Source organism: Amphiura filiformis, chromosome 11 (genome assembly GCF_039555335.1).
Source record: "Amphiura filiformis chromosome 11, Afil_fr2py, whole genome shotgun sequence".
NCBI classification, from domain to species: domain Eukaryota; kingdom Metazoa; phylum Echinodermata; class Ophiuroidea; order Amphilepidida; family Amphiuridae; genus Amphiura; species Amphiura filiformis.
In genome coordinates this window covers 8173139-8199635 of record NC_092638.1, presented here as the reverse complement: position 1 = coordinate 8199635, position 26497 = coordinate 8173139, and the positions used below count along the sequence as shown (strand labels likewise).

Here is a 26497-nt window from a genome sequence, read left to right as displayed (position 1 = left end):
TGGATGATTTAGCTCAAGTCCTCCACAGAGGGAGTATGAGTTTTGAATAGAATAGATAATTGGGTAACTTCTATTTGAAATACTCACTCCAAATGGGGAAGATATAGGTAAAGATAATACAGAGGGTATATGGGTTTCAAAATATTTAACCCTGAGCACATGACCTGGCATGACACGGCAACCGATTACCCAGATCGTTTCTATTGGGCTTGTTACCCACCATGACCCGGCACGGCACGGCACGTAATTTGGCCCTCAGTAGAAACACACAGAATGTGTTGGGACCGACGAATTGTGGCAACTTGTTATAAAACTCATCAGATTCTGTTTTCGATATGTATGTTATCATCTATAACCATATGGCCGATATTCATCAGATTACATTCCCCATAAATTGACAACATGATTAACCACAATAAGCTTAAATTTCTTATATTAATGCTTGAGGGAATATTCACCTAATAAAATATGAACTTGTCCACCCACCTGCAGATGAGTCTCAACATCAACATGATACAAATTTATAGAAGGTAATTCACCCATGTATCTACCACAGAAATACAGGAACCATCGCTAGGACCCACAACATGCTCATCTATCAAGGCATAGTTCTTTAACCCCAATACATTTGTACATTCATTGAATGACTTTTGAAAATTTGAGTACAAAAACTCATACTCTGCAACTTGAGGCCAAATTGTGCACTATGATTGTTTAATTGAGGTTATTGAACTATGCCACTGGAATGAGGCTATTGTGGTCCATAGTGCATGAAGCATTCAAGACCAAAGCCATTATAATATATTGCCTGTCTCTGTGGTTCTTGACAGGCCCATAGCCAGGACAAAAACTGAAAGGTCCACTTTTTTTTGTGATTGTAATATTAAAATGCAAAAAAAATCGCCTAAGCTTGACAATCACGAGTTAAAATGATCAAAAAAGACCCCAAAGTCCACCCCAAATAAAATCTGACCTGGACCCCATGTCTTTTTGTCTTTTTTTTTCACTTAAATTGTTTTTGTACATATTAAACATCTTTTTGTGCATTTTAAACAGTTCCTAAAATTTGTAGCATGGGCCTAGTTCTTGTGTTCATATTGATTCAACTATCCAAATTATGTAGCCTGAATTGGTTATGAAAAAGGAATGGTTCCTATACTAGCCAGACTACTACTTGATACTAACATTATTGAATTATAGAAGAGTTTCATGATTAAATTTGCATTAGCGGATGTAGTGTTTCATCCCACCATATGAAAGTGTTTTGCAGTTTTTGTTTCAATAGTCACAGGATATTTTATTATAGAAATGTTAATCTTTGTTACAAGTTAAAGGTAGGCAATCCGTTTTTATTACATTATTGTTTTCTACAAAAACATATCTCAGGTCTTATATTTTTTACTGGGGTTATTGGAAGAAATACAAGCTTTTTTTCTAATGCCAAAATTTCAATATTGATGAAGTGGGGATGAGGCTTTCAATGAAGTCAACCACTTTTAGTGGTCAACTACATTTCCTGAGTTTGAAAGCCAAAAGCAGAGTTACATTTTCCATAGTTTACATTTTAAAACTCACATGAACCATTTCTGTTTTGAACACCTAGAACACAAAGTTACCTTTTTTTTGGCAATCAGAATATGAGATTTTCAAAATGTGTTTTGCATTAGATTTGTATAGGACATTTTGAATGAATAACAATATCCTTGTTGTAAGCATTGGGCTGTTCCAATTGAAATCCACAGTACCCCTGTGAAAGATTTTGGAAATATATTACATAGAGGGAGTATGTTTTTCAAATGTAATTGTTCAGGGTTGATCATTTTGAAACCCATACCCCCTGTGTTATGGCTTTACCCATATCATACACAGCTGGAGTAAGTATTTCAAATGGAAGTTACCCAATTGTCTATCGTATTCAAAACTCATACTCCCTCTGTAGAAGACTTAAGCTAAATCTTCCACAGGGGTAGTGTGGATTTTAAATGGAATGGCCCATTGCAAAGGGTACACATGTATTTGACTGCTCTCTGTGTCAACTTTGATTCTTTTCCAATAATATTGTAATAGATGCAATTATTCCAAGAGTGCGTGGTAGTTTATTAATCTTTTAGGAATTGTACCACAAAGGCCACATCTTGTTTTAATTTTATTGAATGTTTTACTGTAATTCTTGATTTCATGCCCACATAGTTATCTAAGTAAAATACAAGTTTTAGAGAATATCACTATAATTTAATCACTTCAACAAAACAAAGGTTCTTTTGTCTTATTTTTAGGACTTCATCAAAATGCAAAATCAGACATAACCTTCACTGCTTGCATTGAAAACTATGACATTTCTAGTTTTCACCGCGGGTGCATAGCAAGTCACATAGTAGGTCGGCTTGGGTGTCTGTGTAAGTAAGCGATTTTGATCGTACAAGTGTGTGTCTGCTGCAGGATTTGCACCACCCCTCTCAAATTCAGTTGATTTTTGTCAGGGGTACATTTGATTTTTGTCAGAGGGTGCATGGTGTTGAATTGCTGACTAGTGTTATCTGTAATACTAGGACATAATAATGATTGCAGGCATTTCTATTTTCTGAAAATAGACAGAATTTAATGATCTTTCCAAGATGGCTGCTAATCCAAAATATGGACTTCTTCTATAGGGCCTACATCCTGAAATATTTCTGAAATTGTGTAGAACATTCATGAATATTATACTATTTAAGAGAGAGTGACCTATCTGCTGTGTCCTAGTAGGACATCAGTCAATGCGAGACATGAAGAATTATTGTTTACAATTACAGTATTCCATCAGACATTCTGGCTCTATTACCTTTATATTCTCCATCTATATTTCATTGTATTTCCCTTATTAGTCTTGCCTTGTTGTATTTTGATGAATAAAATAAATAAGGCTTCCTGATTGAATCAATAAATGTTATCTTGAATTTTATTTGAAGTATTTCTGTATGTAATATTAGTAAGGTTGTAGTTCAGTGTCTGACTAAACCTACTGTTGTGGTTTGTGTGTTAATGACTAGATGAAAATGGGGGTTATGCCTTTGTTTTATAAAATTTGGATTCAGTGTATAGGGAAAGGTTTTTTCCCATATATCCAAGAGCATTTTGTAGTTAGTAGTTAGGGAAACAATCTGCAAATTTGTTTGTCACCATATTTAATCTAAATCATTTCTTTCTCTATTTCTGTACAGGTATTACATCAAATCAATAAGGGAGCCTATGGAGATGTACTAAAAGTGCAAAGACAATGTGACAGTAAGATGTTTGCAATGAAGGTAAGAAGCATTATCCTGTAAATGATTGCACCTGTTTGCAGATTAGGGTTAAGATTTAGGGATAGGAGTACCTTCCCAATGTGGCAAAGTTAACATGGCTACTGTAAAACTTGATAGTTAGCATAATGTACTTACTATCGAGCGCTTTTGAAAACATGAAATTGTACCAAAGTCAGGCGCTTTACCAACTGAGCTAATGGGGTTGAGACACACATTTGCAGGTTTACTTGTTCGTATATAACTATGTGTGTCGATGATTTGCTCATAACCCTTAACACTTTTGTGGATGGGGCTCTTCATGTTTGCATGTTTTAAAAGCGCTCAATAGTAAGCACATATGCTGACTATCAAGTTTTTACTGTATGTATTTTTACCTTGATCAGTACAAAACATTACAAAATCAGTCCTTATGCATGTATACATAATTCTCAGCAGATTTAGATTGAGAAAACATCTGCTGATAAGATGTTGTAAATTTAGAATGAGTTTACAGTGTAAGTTTTGTAAACCATTTGCAGTGTCAAAATTTAAGATGGCTTGATCATCTGGAGAGACCACTCTAATGTTGATTTGATTTGATTTGATTTGGTCTATAAGAATAACATACAAATTATACTACATTTAAAGTACTATTATTACAATATAAAATGAATTGAACATCAAAATTGCTGAACATGAAGTATAACGAAATTACAAATTAACACAAATCAACACAAGTACCAAGGATAGCCCCAAAAGCCTTGGGAAAAGCTTATTTCCATTGGGGTCCTTTAAAGCAAAAGAAATCAGGAAACTGCCATACAAAAACAAGAACAGAGACAACAGTGCACAAAGGACGCAAAAATGATCTTGCCGACTTGAATAATCGAAACTTCAAAAGAAGCAAGCCCCTAAATCTATATTTTTGCATTAATTCCAGACAATTAACTATTCCATAAAGCCCGCACAGACTACCGAGTATTCGCAAAGGATATTTGATGTTTAAGTTCAAATGACGTGAAATTGATAATATGTTATTTCTGGTAGAAATATATTATCAATTTTACATCATCAGACATTTGTTAGAACTTAAACATTACTAGAAATAGAATGGGAATAGATTAAATAACGTATAACATCAAATATTCTACATCCACTAAAAGTTCTGCTTATAAAAACAGATCCATGAGATACATCTGAATCATTTTGTTTCTACAAGGGTGCAACTGAAATGCAGCTTCTCTCAGCACTTAGATTGTTATTATCCCCTAGCAGCTTCCCTTTACACTTAGGTGAATTAGGCAAACGAGGTAAAGTGCCTTGCCCAAGTGCACAACACAATAGCATTGCTGGGGTTTGAACCCTGAATTGTGAGTCAGATCCCATAACCGCTGTGCCACATGCCCTCAAAACCTGGCATTTATATGTTACTACAGACTATATCCAGGGACTGTCTTTTGAAATTTGCAGGAGAGCATTAAATAGCTCTTCTGGATCCTTCAAGGAGAGCAGTTTAGAGCATTTACAATAGACTGTAAAGAAAGAATGGTCAACTAAGGAGAGCTAAAATCACTCTCCTATATCAGATTTATGGAGAGTACCGGTAGTACTCTGACCGGCAGTTCCCTGTATATCTGAATATTTTACATGCAACCCAGTTACATGAAATTACTGAATACAAAATACTACAATATTCTGTAACTGTCACCCAGACACACAAAAATTATTTGGTAATTTTATGGAAACGGAAGTAGTTCTCATGCCTATTCATCCTAGTTTATCGGATGTTAGTCCAACTTGTTCATTTTATGCTGGGGATTATTCGTGTTAAACGTGAAGTATTTATACAAGATTAAAATTCATAGGAATCAAGGGACTTTATTCTCCCTCCAAATCTAGGACAGACTAGATTGTATTACAGTGTTGAATAGTGAGTAGTGATGCTGTCTTCATTTCGGATTCGAGGAGATTTGGAACGTTGACTTTGACACGTCCCATGAGGGATTTTATGTAAAGCGCTATGAGCCAAAATGAGCTATTCCGGTTGAAATCCATACACCCTATGGAAAACATGGCCTTAATCTTCCACATAGGGGGTGTTGATTCCATGTGGAGTCACCAATTCAGGTAATCCGATTTGAAATTTATACTCCCTCTGGAAATTTAAGGTGGTTCGAAAGGCAAGGTTTATGGAAATCATGAATTCCAACATTTTTGCAAATATCTCCAAAACCTTTCATGATACAATCTCAAGTGAGTTTGTGCTTATGTAGGGATATGTTGGCCATGTTATGAAGGTAATAAAACCGTTGCCATGGTAACCAAGCAGTCGCTATTGGCTTCTGACCAATCACATTCAAAGTTGGTTTTTCCTGTTTTTACATAAATCACTTCATTTTCCCAATGAAGTATACTCACATGTTGAGTCATGTTCCTGCACACCTCCACTGATTTCCCCCCAAAAAAAATCCCAGTGGAGGGGGGGTCAAATTGAAATTTTCGTTTTTGGGCCAAAAATTCCATATTACTTACAAACTTTTTACGGGAAAATCAGTGGAGGTGTGCAGGAACATGACTCAACATGTGAGTATACTTCTATTGGGAAAAATGAAGTGATTTGCGAAAAAACAGGAAAAAAACCAACTTTGAATGTGATTGGTCAGAAGCCAATAGCGACTGCTTGGTTACCATGGCAACGGTTTTATTACCTTCATAACATGGCCAACATATCCCTACATAAGCACAAACTCACTTGAGATTGTATCATGAAAGGTTTTGGAGATATTTGCAAAAATGTTGGAATTCATGATTTCCCTAAACCTTGCCTTTCGAACCACCTTAAGGTTATGTATTCGGGATGGGTGTATGGATGTCAACTTGAATAGCCTGATGGTCTCATTTCTAGTGTGACATTGGTCAACAACCCCTATTTATCAATCACTATACAAAATTTGACATCATGTGGTGGGGAATGAGTTTTTGTACCCAAAATATTGAGAGGCCATTCTCTGAATGTATAGATATATTGGGGTTAATGAACTGTGTCCTGATAGATGAGCATGTTTTAGATATTAGTTGATGATGTCCAATCCAGCCCAAGAAGCCCTCTGACTAGAATAACACTATGATATGTAAAACATAAGTTAGTAATAGCTCTTTATGCATCCCATCAAACTGTCTTAACTTGGTGTTCAGGTCCAAAAAGGTTGGTGACCCCTATAAAAAAGACAACCACCTTGTTGATATTCAGTCATGTGATGTGTTATGGAGGTAAAGTTTCCTATCAAGTGTTTAGGATCAGAAGGCCCTATCTTCAATAGCTGCCCCATAGACATTTGGGTAATATCTGCATTCTAAACTTGGTGTTCGGGTCTAAAAAGGTCGGCCAACCCTGTAGTATATGCATACCTCTCGTTGGACAGAAGTTGTCGCTTTCATAAAAAAAGACAACCACCTTGTTGATATTCAGTGATGTGATGTGCCATGCATAAAGTCATGGAGGTACAGTTTCATATCAAGTGTTTAGAACCAGAAGGCCTTCTCTGCAATAGCTGCCCCATAGACATTTGGATAATAGCTGCATTCTATATTGTACACATCTAAAAGTATGACACCTGGCAGCTATTGCAGATAAGGCTTTCTTGCTCTAAACCCCTGATATGGATAATGCCATTGCTCTAAGCATAGATTTTGTTAAGTTGCGCTCTTATCCTTGCAATATTGATTACATACATGGCATTGTAAACCAACAATTCAGTAAAAGTGCATCCGTAATAAAAGCATATCATAATATTGATTCACCCTAGATGCGGACCTTGCTTATCACTGTCATGCCCACACAAACATCTATGGCACACTCCTAGTAAAGGGCGCAGTTCTTTGACCTTTTATTGTGAATATACACTCAAGGAATAACATTGTATATATTTTGGATGAGCCGATGAGAATAAACACAAGAAGACAGTAGGTCAGATGGTGAGAGTCCACTGATAAATGCAATTATTGAGCGGTGTCCTAATGAATGTTTTACTCATAATGTTCGACCATGCTTAGGAGCGTTTAGGTTACAACTGTTTAGCCTTGGCCTTCTTGTATTGATAAACCAATATCCATCACAGATTTCCTTGAAAATCTTTAGTAATAACAGATTGAATTGCCCGAGCGGATTTGCTTTGCAAGGGCCTACGTGCAAAACGATTCTTTCCCTGGATGATGAAGGTGGGGAAAAATCGGAAGTTGTTTTATACGGCACAGTGATTGCCGAAGTTTGAATTGGAACGCCGTGAATGTGTGTGTATAATATTGTCTGCTTGCATGCTCAGGGAAGGATGTTTTTGCTTTGTTTAAGGCAGGTTGGAGGGGACCATGACCTAGCGGTGTTTGCACTCAAATATTGATTTTAATATAGCAATAAATGCTATCAGCAGTAGATAGCAATAAATGCTATCAGCAGTAGATAGCAATAAATGCTATCAGCATAAGATAGCAATGAATGCTATCATCAGCAGTATATAGCTTTAAATGTTGTCAGCAGTAGATAGCAATAAAATACTATCAGTAGTATATAGCTTTTAATGCTGTCAGCAGTAGATAGCAATGAATGCTATTAACAGTAGATAGCAATAAATGCTATCAGCAGTAGATAGCAATGAATGCTATCAACAGTAGATAGAAATAAATGCTTTTAGTTGTAGATAGCAATAAATGCTATCAGTAGTAGATAGCAATAAATGCTATCAGCAGTAGATAGCAATAAATGCTATCAGCAGTAGACAGCAATGAATGCTATCAACAGTAGATAGCAATAAATGCTTTCAGTAGTAGATAGCAATAAATGCTATCAGTAGTAGATAGCAATAAATGCTTTCAATGTGCTTTATAAAAATCAGATTTTGGATGATTTGTTAAATTTTGTGATTTAGCAAATCAGTGATAGTGCCTTGAAATAAGAACTAATTGTTTGTGATGGAAATTATTAATCGTCTAGATGATCAAGTGTTTCATGCTTTGTGAACATTGGCTCAATAGAGCTGAAAAATTGTGATGCAATCAAGCAAAATGAGTCTTAAGTCGATCATAATCAAAATTCAGTTTCAAATTCAGTACATGGGCCAATATCAGAGGCTTTATTTTACTTCATCATGATTAGATGATTCCAAAGATATGGCCATTTTAGTGTTGCTCAGAAAGCTCAGAACAACAAAATACAAAGGAAGTTGAATACCAAAGTTAAATATTTTATTTCTTCCGTGGTCGAGTTACGCGGTGGTAATCGGCGATTGTGTAGAAGTGGTGAGGTCTTTTCCCCTTATATACGCTGATGACCAATGGGTAAATCGTCTTGTGTCAAGACTGTTGATCAGCCAATCAGCGTGATTGTTTATCATCTGTGTGTTATGCTTGTGTACGCACAGCTCCAACCACAGAAGAAATAACAAAATTATATTATCGTATTGGATATATCTCAAGATCAATATTCCCGACATCCGACTCATTCCCCTTGATCATGTCACAATTGTGGATCGTCTCACTCTCTCTTCAGGCATTGATTAGCAGTCTAAACAAGGGAAATTAGCTTGCAGTGTGTATTCAAGTGCTATAATCACAGCCATAATAAATGGGTCTGCTCAGGCAAGTAATTCATGGAGTATAAAGCCCTGGATCTGGTGAGGTGGAAAATATACGATTAGTGTGAAATCCTTGAAAATTCTACGGTAAATTGGCTTTAGAATTCTTATATGTGCGCTGCAAGGCTGTGATGATGATTGACGGCATAGTTTGTTTGGCTTATATTTGGCAAGAATTATTCGGTTTGTGTTACAACGCACGTCAGTAAAGTCGCAACGAATGTTCGCGTAAATTTGCATAAGTACGCCCCAGTCACACATGTAATACACAAGTAGTGTAAGTGCTGCATCAAACTGCATGCATGTCAGTCTATATTAAAGGGGCATTTCGTGATCCACAGCCTCATCCTCCCACTTTTCTCAAAAAAAGTTGGGATTTTTATATCACTAGAAACCTCTGGCTACATAATGTTTATGTACAAAATATTTCTTGCAGATCAATTAAGTTTAGCAAAGATATCGTGAAATTTGAATTTCGTTCTGGTGCACCAGAACGAAATTACAACGTATTGTCTATGGAGCAGTGTAATACACATAATCATGCATAACTTAAAGCGCAATATCGGAATCAACTGAAATTTTGGGAATATGCTTTTTCGTGGATATGTACTGAAAAATATCATAAAAAGAGGATGCTAGAATCACGAAATACTCCTTTAATACACAATGTTAAGAATTGTATTTTTTCGCCAATTTTAAGCCAAACAAACTATAGATGGGAATCTGTGCAGAAGCACAGATAAGTGTCAGTGAACCTTAATAAAATGGACATCTTTTAAATTTCACCATACCTATCTCTATCTCTCTTCATATATACTGATGGTACCACTCATAGCCAATATAGCCATGTATTACTGATAATAGAATTTATTGCACTCTACTGAAGTAATCTACTGCCCAGATCATTAATTATTATTACATACAAATATAGTATACAAAATACTACATGGTTAGAGGGAAAATAGAGCAACTGGCTACTGGCCTAGAACTCTTGAGGGTGATGGGAGTTAGTTGCCCTATATCCCGATATAAACCATGTAGTATTTGTTTGTTTACACCAAACTTTGACTACGATGATAAGGTTGTAGTGAAATGGAAATTATCACACAATTGACCAGTGCGTTTATTTGCTCAAGAATATATATGGCGTGTAAAATATTATCTACTATCTACTGTGGATCTAATATTCGATATTCATAACAATTTTTGCTATCTACTGCTGATAGCATTTATTTATTGCTGTCGAATCCTGATAGCATTTATTGCAATCTACTGCTGATAGCATTTATTTAAATCTACTGCTTATAATATGTATTGCTATCTACTGCTGATAGCATTTATTTAAATCTACTGCTTATAATATGTATTGCTATCTACTGCAGATAGCATTTATTTAAATCTACTACTTATAATATGTATTGCTATCTTCTGCTGATAGCATTTATTGCTATCTACTGCTGATAGAATTTATTGTTAGCTGCTGATGATAGCATTTATTGCTATCTGCTGCTGACAGCATTTATTGCTATCTACTGCTGACAACATTATTTTATTGCTATCTACTGCTGACAACATTATTTTATCGCTATCTACTGCTGACAGATTTATTGCTATCTACTGCTGACATATGTATTGATATCTACTGCTGATAGCATTTATTTATTGCTGTCTAATCCTGATAGCATTTATTGCAATCTACTGCTGATATCATTTATTTAAATCATCTACTGCTTATAATATGTATTGCTATCTACTGCTGATAGCATTTATTTAAATCTATTGCTTATAATATGTATTGCTATCTACTGCTGATAGCATTTATTTATTGCTATCTTTTGCTGATAGCATTTATTGCTATCTACTGCTGATAGCATTTATTGCTATCTACTGCTGATAGCATTTATTGCTATCTACTGCTGATAGCATTTATTGCTATCTGCTGCTGACAGCATTTATTGCTATCACTGCTGAAAACATTATTTTATTGCTATCTACTGTTGACAGATTTATTGCTATCTACTGCTGATAGCATTTATTGCTATCTACTGCTGATAGCATTTATTGCTATCTACTACTGATAGCATTTATTGCTTATTGATCACTGCTGAAAACATTATTTTATTGCTATCTACTGTTGACAGATTTATTGCTATCTACTGCTGATAGCATTTATTGCTATCTACTGCTGATAGCATTTATTGCTATCTACTACTGATAGCATTTATTGCTTACTGGCTGATAGCATTTATTGCTATCTACTCCTGATAGCATTTATTGGTATCTATTACTGATAGCATTTATTGCTATCTACTGCTCATAACATTTGATAGCATTTGTTTATTGCTATTCATTGCTTTTAGCATTTATTGCTATCTACCATACTGATAGCATTGATTGCGATCTACTACTGATATAATTTATTTGCTATCTACTGCTGATAGAATTTATTGCTATCTACTGCTGACATCATTTATTGCTATCTACTCCTGACAGCATTTATTGCTATCTACTGCTGATAGCATTTATTGCTATCTACTGCTGATAGCATTTATTGCTATCTACTGCTGATAGCATTTATTGCTATCTACTGCTGATAGCATTTATTGCTATCTACTGCTGTTAGCATTTATTGCTATCTGCTGCTTTTACTATCTACTGCTGATAGCATTTATTGCTATCTACTGCTGATAGCATTTATTGCTATCTACTGCTGATAGCATTTATTGCTATCTACTGCTGATAGCATTTATTGCTATCTACTGCTGATAGCATTTATTGCTATCTACTGCTGATAGCATTTATTGCTATCTACTGCTGATAGCATTTATTGCTATCTACTGCTGATAGCATTTATTGCTATCTACTGCTGATAGCATTTATTGCTATCTACTGCTGATAGCATTTATTGCTATCTACTGCTGATAGCATTTATTGCTATCTACTGCTGATAGCATTTATTGCTATCTACTGCTGATAGCATTTATTGCTATCTACTGCTGATAGCATTTATTGCTATCTACTGCTGATAGAATTTATTGCTATCTACTGCAGACATCATTTATTGCTATCTACTCCTGACAGCATTTATTGCTATCTACTGCTGATAGCATTTATTGCTTTCTACTGCTGATAGCATTTATTGCTATCTACTGCTGATAGCATTTATTGCTATCTACTGCTGATAGCATTTATTGCTATCTACTGCTGATAGCATTTATTGCTATCTACTGCTGATAGCATTTATTGCTATCTACTGCTGATAGCATTTATTGCTATCTACTGCTGATAGCATTTATTGCTATCTACTGCTGATAGCATTTATTGCTATCTACTGCTGATAGCATTTATTGCTATCTACTGCTGATAGCATTTATTGCTATCTACTGCTGATAGCATTTATTGCTATCTACTGCTGATAGCATTTATTGCTATCTACTGCTGATAGCATTTATTGCTATCTACTGCTGATAGCATTTATTGCTATCTACTGCTGATAGCATTTATTGCTATCTACTGCTGATAGCATTTATTGCTATCTACTGCTGATAGCATTTATTGCTATCTACTGCTGATAGCATTTATTGCTATCTGCTGCTTTTGCTATCTACTGCTGATAGCATTTATTGCTATCTACTGCTGATAGCATTTATTGCTATCTACTGCTGATAGCATTTATTGCTATCTACTGCTGATAGCATTTATTGCTATCTACTGCTGATAGCATTTATTGCTATCTACTGCTGATAGCATTTATTGCTATCTACTGCTGATAGCATTTATTGCTATCTACTGCTGATAGCATTTATTGCTATCTACTGCTGATAGCATTTATTGCTATCTACTGCTGATAGCATTTATTGCTATCTACTGCTGATAGCATTTATTGCTATCTACTGCTGATAGCATTTATTGCTATCTACTGCTGATAGCATTTATTGCTATCTACTGCTGATAGAATTTATTGCTATCTACTGCAGACATCATTTATTGCTATCTACTCCTGACAGCATTTATTGCTATCTACTGCTGATAGCATTTATTGCTTTCTACTGCTGATAGCATTTATTGCTATCTACTGCTGATAGCATTTATTGCTATCTACTGCTGATAGCATTTATTGCTATCTACTGCTGATAGCATTTATTGCTATCTACTGCTGATAGCATTTATTGCTATCTACTGCTGATAGCATTTATTGCTATCTACTGCTGATAGCATTTATTGCTATCTACTGCTGATAGCATTTATTGCTATCTACTGCTGATAGCATTTATTGCTATCTACTGCTGATAGCATTTATTGCTATCTACTGCTGATAGCATTTATTGCTATCTACTGCTGATAGCATTTATTGCTATCTACTGCTGATAGCATTTATTGCTATCTACTGCTGATAGCATTTATTGCTATCTACTGCTGATAGCATTTATTGCTATCTACTGCTGATAGCATTTATTGCTATCTACTGCTGATAGCATTTATTGCTATCTACTGCTGATAGCATTTATTGCTATCTACTGCTGATAGCATTTATTGCTATCTACTGCTGATAGCATTTATTGCTATCTACTGCTGATAGCATTTATTGCTATCTACTGCTGATAGCATTTATTGCTATCTACTGCTGATAGCATTTATTGCTATCTACTGCTGATAGCATTTATTGCTATCTACTGCTGATAGCATTTATTGCTATCTACTGCTGATAGCATTTATTGCTATTTGCTGCTGGTAGCATTTATTTCTATTTACTGCAGATAGCAGTTATTGCTATCTGCTGCTGATATTATTTCTAGATATTAACTGCTATCAGTTACTGCTATGTACTACTGATAGCTAGCAGATAGCTATAAAATATTGATTGATCTTTAACTGATAAACTTGGTGGGAAATTCTTTTGAAAATCTTAAATAGCATTGCTATGTAAATAAGATATTTTTTGGTTTTTCTATTTAAGATGATTAATTATGGAAATAGAAATTAATTGAATTTGGGATCTTCTCATAATTTTATGAGCTGGGGCTATTTCAATTTAGTAGAATCTTTGCTCTCTTATGCAGATAATATTTTTGTTATTCCTGATGACATGTGATGCAATTATTTAATTTTCTTGTAACACCATTTATTGCTATCGACTATTAGTATATCAAATATTGGTATTTTATATGACAAAATGAAAATGCTTAAAAGAATTATGTTTTATCAATAATTTTATGCAGTCAAATAACCTGATCATGTCACAAGGGACTGCACTATGCATACCTTCTAGAAAATTGCCAATTTTCATAGCCATATTTGATCTAAAAATAGGATTATTGACTTCATTAAACGATCAATAAAACCTGGGATGTAATGGCAAGTGATCTATGTAATTACCTCAATCATTAAATCCCTATGTTGCTTTGTTTCTATTGCCGCATTAACTGTGTAGCTACATGCTATTATCAACTATGTTGCTTCATTTCTATTGCCTTGTTACCTTTGTTGCTACATGCTATAATCAGTTGCATGTCATCTGCTTTAGGGTGTTTGCTGACTGCATGATTTGGGCTATTCCAGTTGAAATCCATGCACCCCAGGGCCTAGATTTTGTGCCAGTTTGCAAAAATCAAAAACCATCCAAGTCACTTGACTTACTGCATGATTCAATGAAATGTTACGAAAATTATCAGAATCGATAAATCTTCACAAGGGGTGTAGATGTCAAAAAAGTCACCAATTTCTCAATTCGCTATCTAGTTTTGTGCCATATACTTGTATTGGGAAAACTGCTTAGCACATACTTTTTGGTACCCCTCTATGATGGTTATGACCCCAATCTCCCACACAAGGGGTGTATATGCCAAAAAGAGTCTCCAATTTCTCAATTTGCTGGTCTAGTTTTGCGCCATACACCCGTATTGGGAAAACTGCTTAGCACATACTTTTTTTGTACAGGTGGAAAATCCTGTAACAAACTAACATAATGGAATTGGTATTCGCTGCCGTAGTGCACATTAGTAACCACTTGTTACTGCTCCAAGCCTGGACTCATACACCTATTCCGAATTTTGATATGCCATAGGCTTTTTGTTTTGATCATTTCGATCAGTGGTTCGTAACAAAGAACGCATGATCCAGTTGACCTAGCAACGGTCATATTCTAACGTGCACTACACCATCCTCTTTCATCCTTCTTTCCCTCCTCAACATCTCCTAATTGGAACCAGAAATACATGCTGCAAGCAACAACTTCCTCCTCAACAACAGCGAACCCAAATGACATTTTAGCACACGTTTGAGCAAAGTGGACGTCTCTTTGTTGTATTGACAGATGCAACACCTTTAGGCTAGACAGGCTGTCCACTTTTCACCCTTGATCACACATCACAATACAGTCATCATGATGCTCTGTTGCACACTGAAATGGTTTGATGGGGGTTTACCAAGATGGCTGGTGCTATGATGGAGGCACTGTACTGCTGAATTTATACTCGATCGCTTTTGCAGAAAAGCGATTCTCACACATGCTCTGTATTTACTTACATTTCCAGAGTGTCAAGCCGATCAATCGATTCAAATCGCTGAGGCAAAAACGATGTCGCTTTTGCGAGTGAACTTCCAAGCGATATCGCTTGACATGTGACACTGACGTGAATACATCAACCAATCATTTCAAACCAACTGGAGCTATTATTTTGCTAATTCATTTATCTTAATCGATTATTAACTTTTGGTGATGAATTAATTCAAAGCAATAATTATTGACAGCAATGGATGTTCTAAAAATCTATTTTGTAACATTTCCAACATTTTAAATGTTGTCTGCAATCGCTATCGTCGTGATGGGTATAAATGCAAAAGTGACGAGCGATGCATCGCAAAATTCGGTGATTACCCATCGCTTTCCAAAAGCGTTGCATCAAAATTGGGCTTTTTTTTGCAAATGACCCAAAAATCACCAAAATCTGTAAATAATTTGCAATTTGAGAAAATCCAAAAAAAAAAATTGTTCGTGAAATTTCCGAAATTTGGGTCGGCATTTATTTGTACAGGAAAATTTTTCTCCCAATTTGTTCAAAATCTGGGTCGGTCGGGCCCGTAGAACAGGGTTTTCTTTTTTCGTCGCCTTACTGCTGTTTTTATTCCTTCATTATTCCTGCAGCTGTACTGAGATAATGATATAAGGCTAAAAGTAAAACAAATTTGTGAGCCAATTTCCTTTTACCAAATACTAGCAGTGTTTCAAATGTTTGCATATCTCAAGGACTACTGAACCAACACAAGTTTGTTTGTGCTAATTTGAGTGCAATTTTATTTCAATTTCACGTTAAATTCAATGTTTTACTAAATTTTGTGTGGTCACACTTGTGTTTTTACAAGCTATTGTCAACACTGCATATCCTGCTGCATTGTTTGAGAGGAGTTCTGCGGTATTACCTGTTAAGTGGGTTTGATGAACTGTTGAACATACAATGCTCGTAGTTGAAGAAGTGTGTTCTTTATTCCTGCTAGTGGTTATACTGAAAGTCATGTATTAAAGACAAAATAGAATATTTTACATGAAAATGTAATAGGCCTATCTCTACACTCTCAGAACATTGGTTAAAAATTATCATTTTATCGGGTAAGTGTGTGCGAGGCCGAGACTGTGATCAAGAATTACAATGATTTATCGGTGACAGCTCATGGCCAATCACAGTTTGCAAAGGAACACCATGTAACTATGTTTGGGCAAAACCATACTTTGCCCAACTCAATTGGCGGGAAAAGAATGTTCTTTACCAAGGTTTGTAAACTTTTAACCAACATTGGTAATTTTGAACTCTGAATTCACCCAACCTGTGTAAATTTCATATTGACAAATTTGACCACCCATGTATTAAACTGTATTTTGCCCAACTTTAGCATCTCATTAAACATTGTTGGGCATTTTTTAACCAACTGTTTTCTGCCCGTCCATTTTGTATCCAATGTTCTGAGAGTGTACTGAAGTAGAGAAATTAGCTACATGTATTTGAATCAGGCTTCAACTTTGTCAATACTGATGTTTTTTTTTATTTTTTCATTTCATAAATACGACACATCCTTAACTATTAATCAATTTATGTACAATTTTAATTTTGTTACACTTTCGCTGGGATCACTAAATGGGCCATTAAGTGTACTTTAAATGGGTGGTAGCTTTTAATGCCATATTCACTCTGTTAAGTATCTCTATTTAAGTAGAGAAATTAGCTACATGTATTTGAATCGGGCTTCAACTATATCAATACTGATGCTTTCCTCATTTTTTCTTTTCATAAATACCCAAAGACAATTTTGATGACTCATCCTTAACTTTTGATCGATTTATATACAATTTTAATTTTGTTACACTTTTGCTGGGATCACTGAATGGGCCATTAAGTGTACTTTAAATGGATGGTAGCTTTTAATGCCATATTCACTTCTTGAAGTACTCTACCCTAATTAGCAATTACAAAAATATATTTACATGTTAAAACACAATACAAGCTGTATGATTGTTACTTCAGAGTTTCTTGTGATTATGAACAAAACTGATACATCATACAAAAGCAATATAAACAACATTGCTTCCTTCTGTTTGTTATTAATATGGATACATTAATATGAAGTAATGTCATAATAGATTTCCATAGTCTATTCATTATTATATCACTCATATATAAATTCTAGACAGTACAGTTCATTGGTTGATTACCATTGATCATTTTTACCATCAGCCTCTCCGTGTGATAGTTTTTACCGTCATAGTGCTGCGCCGTAGTGCACCTGCGCCAAGCCACGCGCTGACTCTTAGACTCGCCGATTTAGTTATGGGGTGGACCTCAAAATGTGAAGTATATCACGGCAAAATGTGGTGTTATGTTGATGAAAAAATGTATTTCCTTTTTCTTAAATTGTATTTTAGTAATAGAATTTATGTACAAGTGATATAAAACAAATATTAACTGTCTTAAATTAGTGTAATGGTCGAAATATAATCACTCGGTGAAAGATGTATTGTTCCATTTTCCGGCTTGTGGAATGGAACAATCCATCTGTCACCTCGTGATTATATCGACCATCACACTCATAGACAGTTAATATTTGTATAAAATACAATATCCATTAACAAGTAACTAAGCACACAAGAGACACACAAAAGACATGGATTTCAATATTTATTACAGAACTCCCACAAGGCAGCCTTTTGACATATCTTGTTTCTGCATCTGAACTCTTGTTTGTGATCCAAAACAAGCTCTACTTATTTGCCAGGCAATCATCTAGAAAAATACTTGAAAATTTGGCATTTCCAGTGTCACACAATATCTTCATGGCATGCATGTACTCCACTCTTAACTAAACCCATCTTTCTGCTGTGAGTTTTGTATTATATTGTATCTTCTAAGTATGTGTCGTGGGATGGAAATTCTATACAGTATTTGGCTGACATTCTGATCAAGATTGGAATGTGTAGCATCAAAATAGCGTCTCATGATCAAATGAAGTTTGCGGTTTGACATTTTTGTACCACACAAATCTGTAATATCTAATCTGATCATGTGTAGTCCCATGTGCTGTTTGGTATGTGTGCTAGTAAGTTGATTTAGTGTATCAAATGCATTTTTTGTTTACTTAACTTGGTTTTTGGTCAAATTTGATTTCCTGTTTCTGTTGATACATGTCATTGCATTACATAAATAAAGATATATCCTATATACATGTACTACTAATAGCATTTATTGATGTCTTCTGCTGATAGTATTTTTGGTATCTACTGCTGATAGCATTTATTGCTATAACATTTATTGCTATATGCTGCTGATAACCTTTATTGCCATCTACTGCTGATGGCATTTATTGCTATATGCTGCTGATAACCTTTATTGCCATCTACTGCTGATAGCATTTATTGCTATCTACTGCTGATAGCATTTATTGCCATCTACTGCTGATAGCATTTATTGCTACCTAGTGCTGATAGCATTTATTGCTATCTCCTGCTGATAGCATTTATTGCTATCTACTGTTGATAGCATTTATTGATATCTACTGCTGATAGCATTTACTGCTACCTAGTGCTGATAGCATTTATTGCTATCTCCTGCTGATAGCATTTATTGCTATCTACTGTTGATAGCATTTATTGATATCTACTGCTGATAGCATTTTGTTATCTACTGCTGATAGCATTTATTGCTATCTACTGTTGATAGCTTGATAGCATTTATTGCTATCTACTGCTGATAGCATTTACTGCTACCTACTGCTGATAGCATTTATTGCTATCTCCTGCTGATTGCATTTATTGCTATCTACTGCTGATATCATTTATTGCTATAACATTTATTGCTATCTGATGCTGATAGCCTTTATTGCCATCTACTGCTGATAGCATTTATTGCTATCTACTGTTGATAGCATTTATGATATCTACTGCTGATAGCATTTATAGCTATCTATGCTAATAGCATTTATTGCTATCTACTGCTGATAACACTTAGCGTTATCTACTGCTGATAGCATTTATTCATATTTACTGCTGATAGCATTTATTGATATCTACTGCTAATAACACTTAGTGTTATCTACTGCTGATAGTATTTATTGCTATCTATTGCTGATAATATTGTGATATCTGTTGTTGATAGCATTTACTGAGATGTTCTTTTGCATTGAATGGATGTATATTTTGATGATGGATAGATAAGTAGATCAATAAATAGATCCATGAATTAAATAAATAAATGAATGAGTAAGTAAATAACCAAGAAGCCTTTGTAGACAAGTTACTTTGTCTGATCATTGATGCAGGCAGGAAGCTAGTTCATGACTAGAATCTATAATTCTAATTTACTGTTGATAAGAACACCGGTATGCATACATCTTTTCCTGATTACTGATATATTTTGAAAGCATTAAGTAATATTACTCCTAATGAAGAACACAGCTGCTTTCTTTGATTTCATTTCAAAATCGAGAAACAAAAAGCTGATTACTTTTATCTGAAGCAATCAATTCCAGATTTGTAGCACCAAAGAAAATTAAATCCTTTTTTGCAAAGAAAACATAAGTTTCAGATTTCCTCTTAAATCCCATCTGCATTGGAAGTTGATAGGAATTTACTAATGTGATACTGGGACACTAGTTACACAAGAGTCTGAATCCACATTCAACTGTATTTCTGAGATGTGGATTTGATCTTTATTGTAGACAAATTTACAAATAAGCTTACTTTAGAACTGTACTGTGTGATGAGTGTGTAAATGCAACCCTCTCCTGGCATGACTTTTACTATATGTACATCTTGGATTGCAATGTGTAAGATGCGATTCAATAGATACTGCATGACATGCACTTATGTGTTACGCCAGTTTTCATATTTTTGCTACAATTACGCTATCCCTGCATTAAAGCCATAATATTCAATCTTATAATATGAAATTGGTTCATTTTTTTCAATTTTTTTTCATATTTGTAATGTTTACACATGTCCCAACTTGCACCGAAATGGAATTGGCCAAATTTGTTGTCTTTGTAAGTCAACAGAGCAAAGTTTGACATAAAGTCATAATTTAAAAATTATGACATTATGTCCTCCTATAGAACTGCATGTTAAACGGCCAAAATATCCAGTTGGGTTTATTTCACTTTACCTTGTTATTTCAGCTTAAAATGGACAGTAACCCTTCCCGGGAGTTGTTACTAATATTATTGCAACATTTTGAATAAAGAATAACAAAATTAAAATTGACGGAAATCGTACATTAAGGCTTTAAATTTGTGCTGTGTAGACAGTTACAAACCATGTTACACAAGTCCACACTGCAGCTAAGCATAAGTACATATTGGGTGAGTGTAAACGGGAAGTGAGGTCTGCATCATTTTGCACTTCTGGGATGCATTTGAATGGGATCTCTTCTTGTGTGTGCAGAGGGTGTTACATCATGAGTGCCCTACATGCGCACACACACCCCCACACTGTAATGCACTGTAACACATTTACAAGAAACACGCTCACTATGCGATCTTTCTCTGATGCAGATCTGAGTGCCGTGTAGACACTTTCTGTACGGATGTACATCCCAGGAGATCACACTGATGCAGATCCTGCTCTTGTGTGGGATCACCATTTGATGCAGATTTAGTGCATGTGTAGAGTACCCAAGTGTTCATATTCACCGTGTAGCTTCAGATTTAATACCTTCTTGTAACACATTCATCTCACACTATCTCCCATTGTTTCCAGTAGCAACTCGTGCCTGGCATAATAACGTGATAGGTGACAAGTATGTGTGACCACAATTTGGGAAATTTGTATGCTATTTGGAGTTTCTAACTTAAATGCTCGTAATGGATTGCATTCTTCATGTTGCCTTTGGTGACACTCAGTTTGCTCCTTTATCTAGTGTGTATTTATGTATGTATTAATTTATTTACTCATGAGTGAAATTTCCCTTGTGGATCTAATAAAGGATTACTTGACTTTACTTGAGTCATTTTCAGGGCTAGAATTTTAGCAAGGATGCGCATATTGATTCTGTATAGAGTCTTGTAAACAGATTTATGTCATTCAGAGTTGATTCTCATGAACTTATAGGATCTTTGCAGTAGTCAGGGTTCGATTTTTGCTGGCAAAAAAAAGTGGCGCAAACTGGCAAAAATGGCAAAAACTGGCATAAACTCACATATAGTCAGTCAAGTATTAAAAAGTAACACAGAAAGCTCATTTACGTAACACACAGCGTTTAATGAATCATTTAACATATTTTTGGTCTCATCAAGTCCTTAAAATGAATATGTTTTGAATTTGATATGAAACATATGCACTAAGTGCACTAGTGAGCAATGAAAATCCATACATTTAGTTTCTTAAAATGTTACTTATAATTACCAAATCTTGCCGTATTAAATCTAGGAAATTATTTTTGTGACCTAAAAATTTATTTTGAGATTAAAAAAGTGAAAAATTTAACAGTTTTATAGTTTTTGCCATTTTTGCCGGCAAAAACTGGCAAAAACTGTTTTTGCCAAGTGGAAAAAACCGTGGTTTAAACCGCGGTTTTTCCACCTCTGAAACAAAAACCTGCGAACCCTGGCAGTAGTGAATGTGTGAGAATCAAAATTAATGATTCCCATAAATTAATTTGCAAGTATTAATGTTGATTCATGCATTCATTGCAATCTACTGCTGATGGCATTTATTGCTGTTTACTGCTGATAGCATTTATTGCTATCTACTGCTGATAGTATACAAATATATACTGCCATGAGAGGTTCTGGTTAAAACTATGGGCCGGTGAGATCAATAGTACTATTTTCCTGAGGGCGCAGCCCCGAAGGAAAATAGTACTATTGATCTCAGCGAGGACCATAGTTTTAACAGAACCTCGAATGAAGGCAGTATATATTTGGTTTATATCCTTCATTCATAGATTTTTTGTTCATTGATTGGTTAAAAGATTATATGAAAACTCCACCATGCTTCAAGATAGGCCTAGGTAGGGCCTATGCACGGCAGTCCGGTTTAGGCGGTTCAAAAACTCGCACTGTCATGTTCATGTGTTAGTGGATTTTAAGCTTACTCACTGTCAGTGTTTATTTGTTCAAGTTGTTACATGTAAAAAGATTTACTGTAAACTCGAAGGCCATCGTGCAATCGGTATAGGCCTCCACACGCACGGTACTAGGCCAGCTACCTTCATGCATGCATGGCCTAGGCGGTCCGAGACTGGTCTCGCACTGTCAGTGTTTGTTTTTAAGCTTACCGTGTCAGTGTCGCTCTGAATCTGGCTGTGTTGGTCTGTGGTATGAATTCAGTAAATATTCCTGCGCTAGAACTGGTAACAATTCAAATTAAACAGCTGAAATTGTGATCTTCTTCAGCAGTAGCAGCCCACTCCAGCTTGATTTATATTTACGCCATTTTGTGTTGTCGCTTCTCGGCAGTGACAAAATACTCTTATAGTCAATGTCGACGTTCAATGTTATTGTTATGCTTTATGGACTGCGGCGTGGGTATGCTGCTATCCGTATATAGTAACTATTCAGAAATACTATTTACGGCTTGGATGTACTATTTACGGACGTAAATAGTACTTTTTGCACTTCCTCACAGAATAGTGTGTTTATTTTTTATCACGTGACACACTTTTAACCAATCAATGAACAAGAATCTATGAATGAAGGATATAACATTTATTACTCTCTACTGCTGATAGCATTTATTGCTATCTACTGCTGATAGCATTTATTGCTATCTACTGCTGATAGCATTTATTGCTGTCTACTGCTGATAGCATTTATTGCTATCTACTGCTGATAGCATTTATTGCTGTCTACTGCTGATAGCATTTATTGCTATCTACTGCTGATAGCATTTATTGCTGTTTACTGCTGATAGCATTTATTGCTATCTACTGCTGATAGCATTTATTGCTGTCTACTGCTGATAGCATTTATTGCTATCTACTGCTGATAGCATTTATTGCTATCTACTGCTGATAGCATTTATTGCTATCTACTGCTGATAGCATTTATTGCTGTCTACTGCTGATAGCATTTATTGCTGTTTACTGCTGATGGCATTTATTGCTATCTACTGCTGATAGCATTTATTGCTGTCTACTGCTGATAGCATTTATTGCTGTCTACTGCTGATAGCATTTATTGCTGTCTACTGCTGATGGCATTTATTGCTGTTTACTGCTGATAGCATTTATTGCTATTCTACTGCTGATATCATTTATTGCTATCTACTGCTGATAGCATTTATTGCTGTCTACTGCTGATAGCATTTATTGCTATCTACTACTGATAGCATTTATTGCCATCTACTGCTGATGGCATTTATTGCTATCTACTGCTGATAGCATTTATTGCCATCTACTGCTGATGGCATTTATTGCCATCTACTGCTGATGGCATTTATTGCCATCTACTGCTGATGGCATTTATTGCCATCTACTGCTGATAGCATTTATTGCTATCTACTACTGATAGCATTTATTGCCATCTACTGCTGATGGCATTTATTGCTGTTTACTGCTGATAGCATTTATTACTATCTACTACTGATAGCATTTATTGCTGTTTATTGCTGATTACATTTATTGCTATCTACTGCTGATAGCATTTATTGCTGTCTACTACTGATAGCATTTATTGCTGTCTACTACTGATAGCATTTATTGTTATCTACTGCTGATGGCATTTATTGCCATCTACTGCTGATGGCATTTATTGCTGTTTACTGCTGATAGCATTTATTACTATCTACTACTGATAGCATTTATTGCTGTTTATTGCTGATTACATTTATTGCTATCTACTGCTGATAGCATTTATTGCTGTCTACTACTGATAGCATTTATTGCTGTCTAGTCTACTACTGATAGCATTTATTGTTATCTACTGCTGATGGCATTTATTGCTGTTTACTGCTGATAGCATTTATTACTATCTACTACTGATAGCATTTATTGCTGTTTATTGCTGATTACATTTATTGCTATCTACTGCTGATAGCATTTATTGCTGTCTACTACTGATAGCATTTATTGCTGTCTACTACTGATAGCATTTATTGCTATCTACTACTGATAGCATTTATTGCTATCTACTACTGATAGCATTTATTGCCATCTACTGCTGATGGCATTTATTGCTGTTTATTGCTGATTACATTTATTGCTATCTACTGCTGATAGCATTTATTGCTGTCTACTACTGATAGCATTTATTGCTGTCTACTACTGATAGCATTTATTACTCTCTACTGCTGATGGCATTTATTGCCATCTACTGCTGATGGCATTTATTGCCATCTACTGCTGATGGCATTTATTGCTGTTTACTGCTGATAGCATTTATTACTATCTACTACTGATAGCATTTATTGCTGTTTACTGCTGATTACATTTATTGCTATCTACTGCTGATAGCATTTATTGCTGTCTACTACTGATAGCATTTATTGCTGTCTACTACTGATAGCATTTATTGCTATCTACTACTGATAGCATTTATTGCTATCTACTACTGATAGCATTTATTGCCATCTACTGCTGATGGCATTTATTGCTGTTTATTGCTGATTACATTTATTGCTATCTACTGCTGATAGCATTTATTGCTATCTACTGCTGATGGCATTTATTGCTGTTTACTGCTGATTACATTTATTGCTATCTACTGCTGATAGCATTTATTGCTGTCTACTTCTACTACTGATAGCATTTATTGCTGTCTACTACTGATAGCATTTATTGCTGTTTACTACTGATAGCATTCATTGCTATCTGTTGCTGATAGCATTTATTGCTGTCTACTACTGATAGCATTTATTGCTATCTACTACTGATAGCATTTATTGCTATCTACTACTGATAGCATTTATTGCCATCTACTGCTGATGGCATTTATTGCTGTTTACTGCTGATAGCATTTATTACTATCTACTACTGATAGCATTTATTGCTGTTTATTGCTGATTACATTTATTGCTATCTACTGCTGATAGCATTTATTGCTGTCTACTACTGATAGCATTTATTGCTGTCTACTACTGATAGCATTTATTGCTATCTTATGCTGATAGCATTTATTGCTGTCTACTACTGATAGCATTTATTGCCATCTACTGCTGATGGCATTTATTGCTGTTTACTGCTGATAGCATTTATTACTATCTACTACTGATAGCATTTATTGCTGTTTATTGCTGATTACATTTATTGCTATCTACTGCTGATAGCATTTATTGCTGTCTACTACTGATAGCATTTATTGCTGTCTACTACTGATAGCATTTATTGCTATCTACTACTGATAGCATTTATTGCTGTCTACTACTGATAGTATTTATTGCCATCTACTGCTGATGGCATTTATTGCTGTTTACTGCTGATAGCATTTATTACTATCTACTACTAATAGCATTTATTGCTGTTTATTGCTGATTACATTTATTGCTATCTACTGCTGATAGCATTTATTGCTGTCTACTACTGATAGCATTTATTGCTGTCTACTACTGATAGCATTTATTGCTATCTACTACTGATAGCATTTATTGCTATCTACTGCTGATAGCATTTATTTCTATCTACTGCTGATAGCATTTATTGCTATCTACTGCTGATAGCATTTATTGCTATCTAATGCTGATAGCATTTATTGCTATATATCTACTGCTGACAGCATATATTGCTATCTACTGCTGACAACATTTATTGCTATCGACTGCTGACAGCATTTATTGCTATCTACTGCTGATAGCATTTATTGCTATCTACTGCTGATAGCATTTATTGCTATCTACTGCTGATAGCATTTATTGCTATCTACTGCTGACAGCATTTATTGCTATCTACTGCTGATAGCATTTATTGCCATCTAATGCTGACAGCATTCATTATTCATCTACTGCTGATAGCATTTTATTGTCATCTATTGCTGATACCATTTATTACTGCTATCTATTGCAACAAAATTCTACCCTTGATGCTACTACGATATTTCAAATAAAAATATATCAATGTTGTCCATGCCAATTGAATCAGTACACTTCAATAATTACTGCTGCTTAGACGAGGATCATGATATATCTTTTGAAAG

At 35.1% G+C, this 26497-nt stretch overlaps 1 protein-coding gene across 1 annotated transcript in view; it reads left to right on the top strand.

Annotated features, from left to right (window-relative positions):
* Positions 1-26497, top strand: part of LOC140163915 (ribosomal protein S6 kinase-related protein-like) — a 173181-nt gene that overhangs the window by 77885 nt on the left and 68799 nt on the right. The window contains exon 3 of the mRNA XM_072187220.1: positions 3201-3284. Within this exon, the coding sequence (XP_072043321.1) occupies positions 3201-3284 (84 nt within the window). The remainder of the gene's footprint in view (positions 1-3200; positions 3285-26497) is intronic.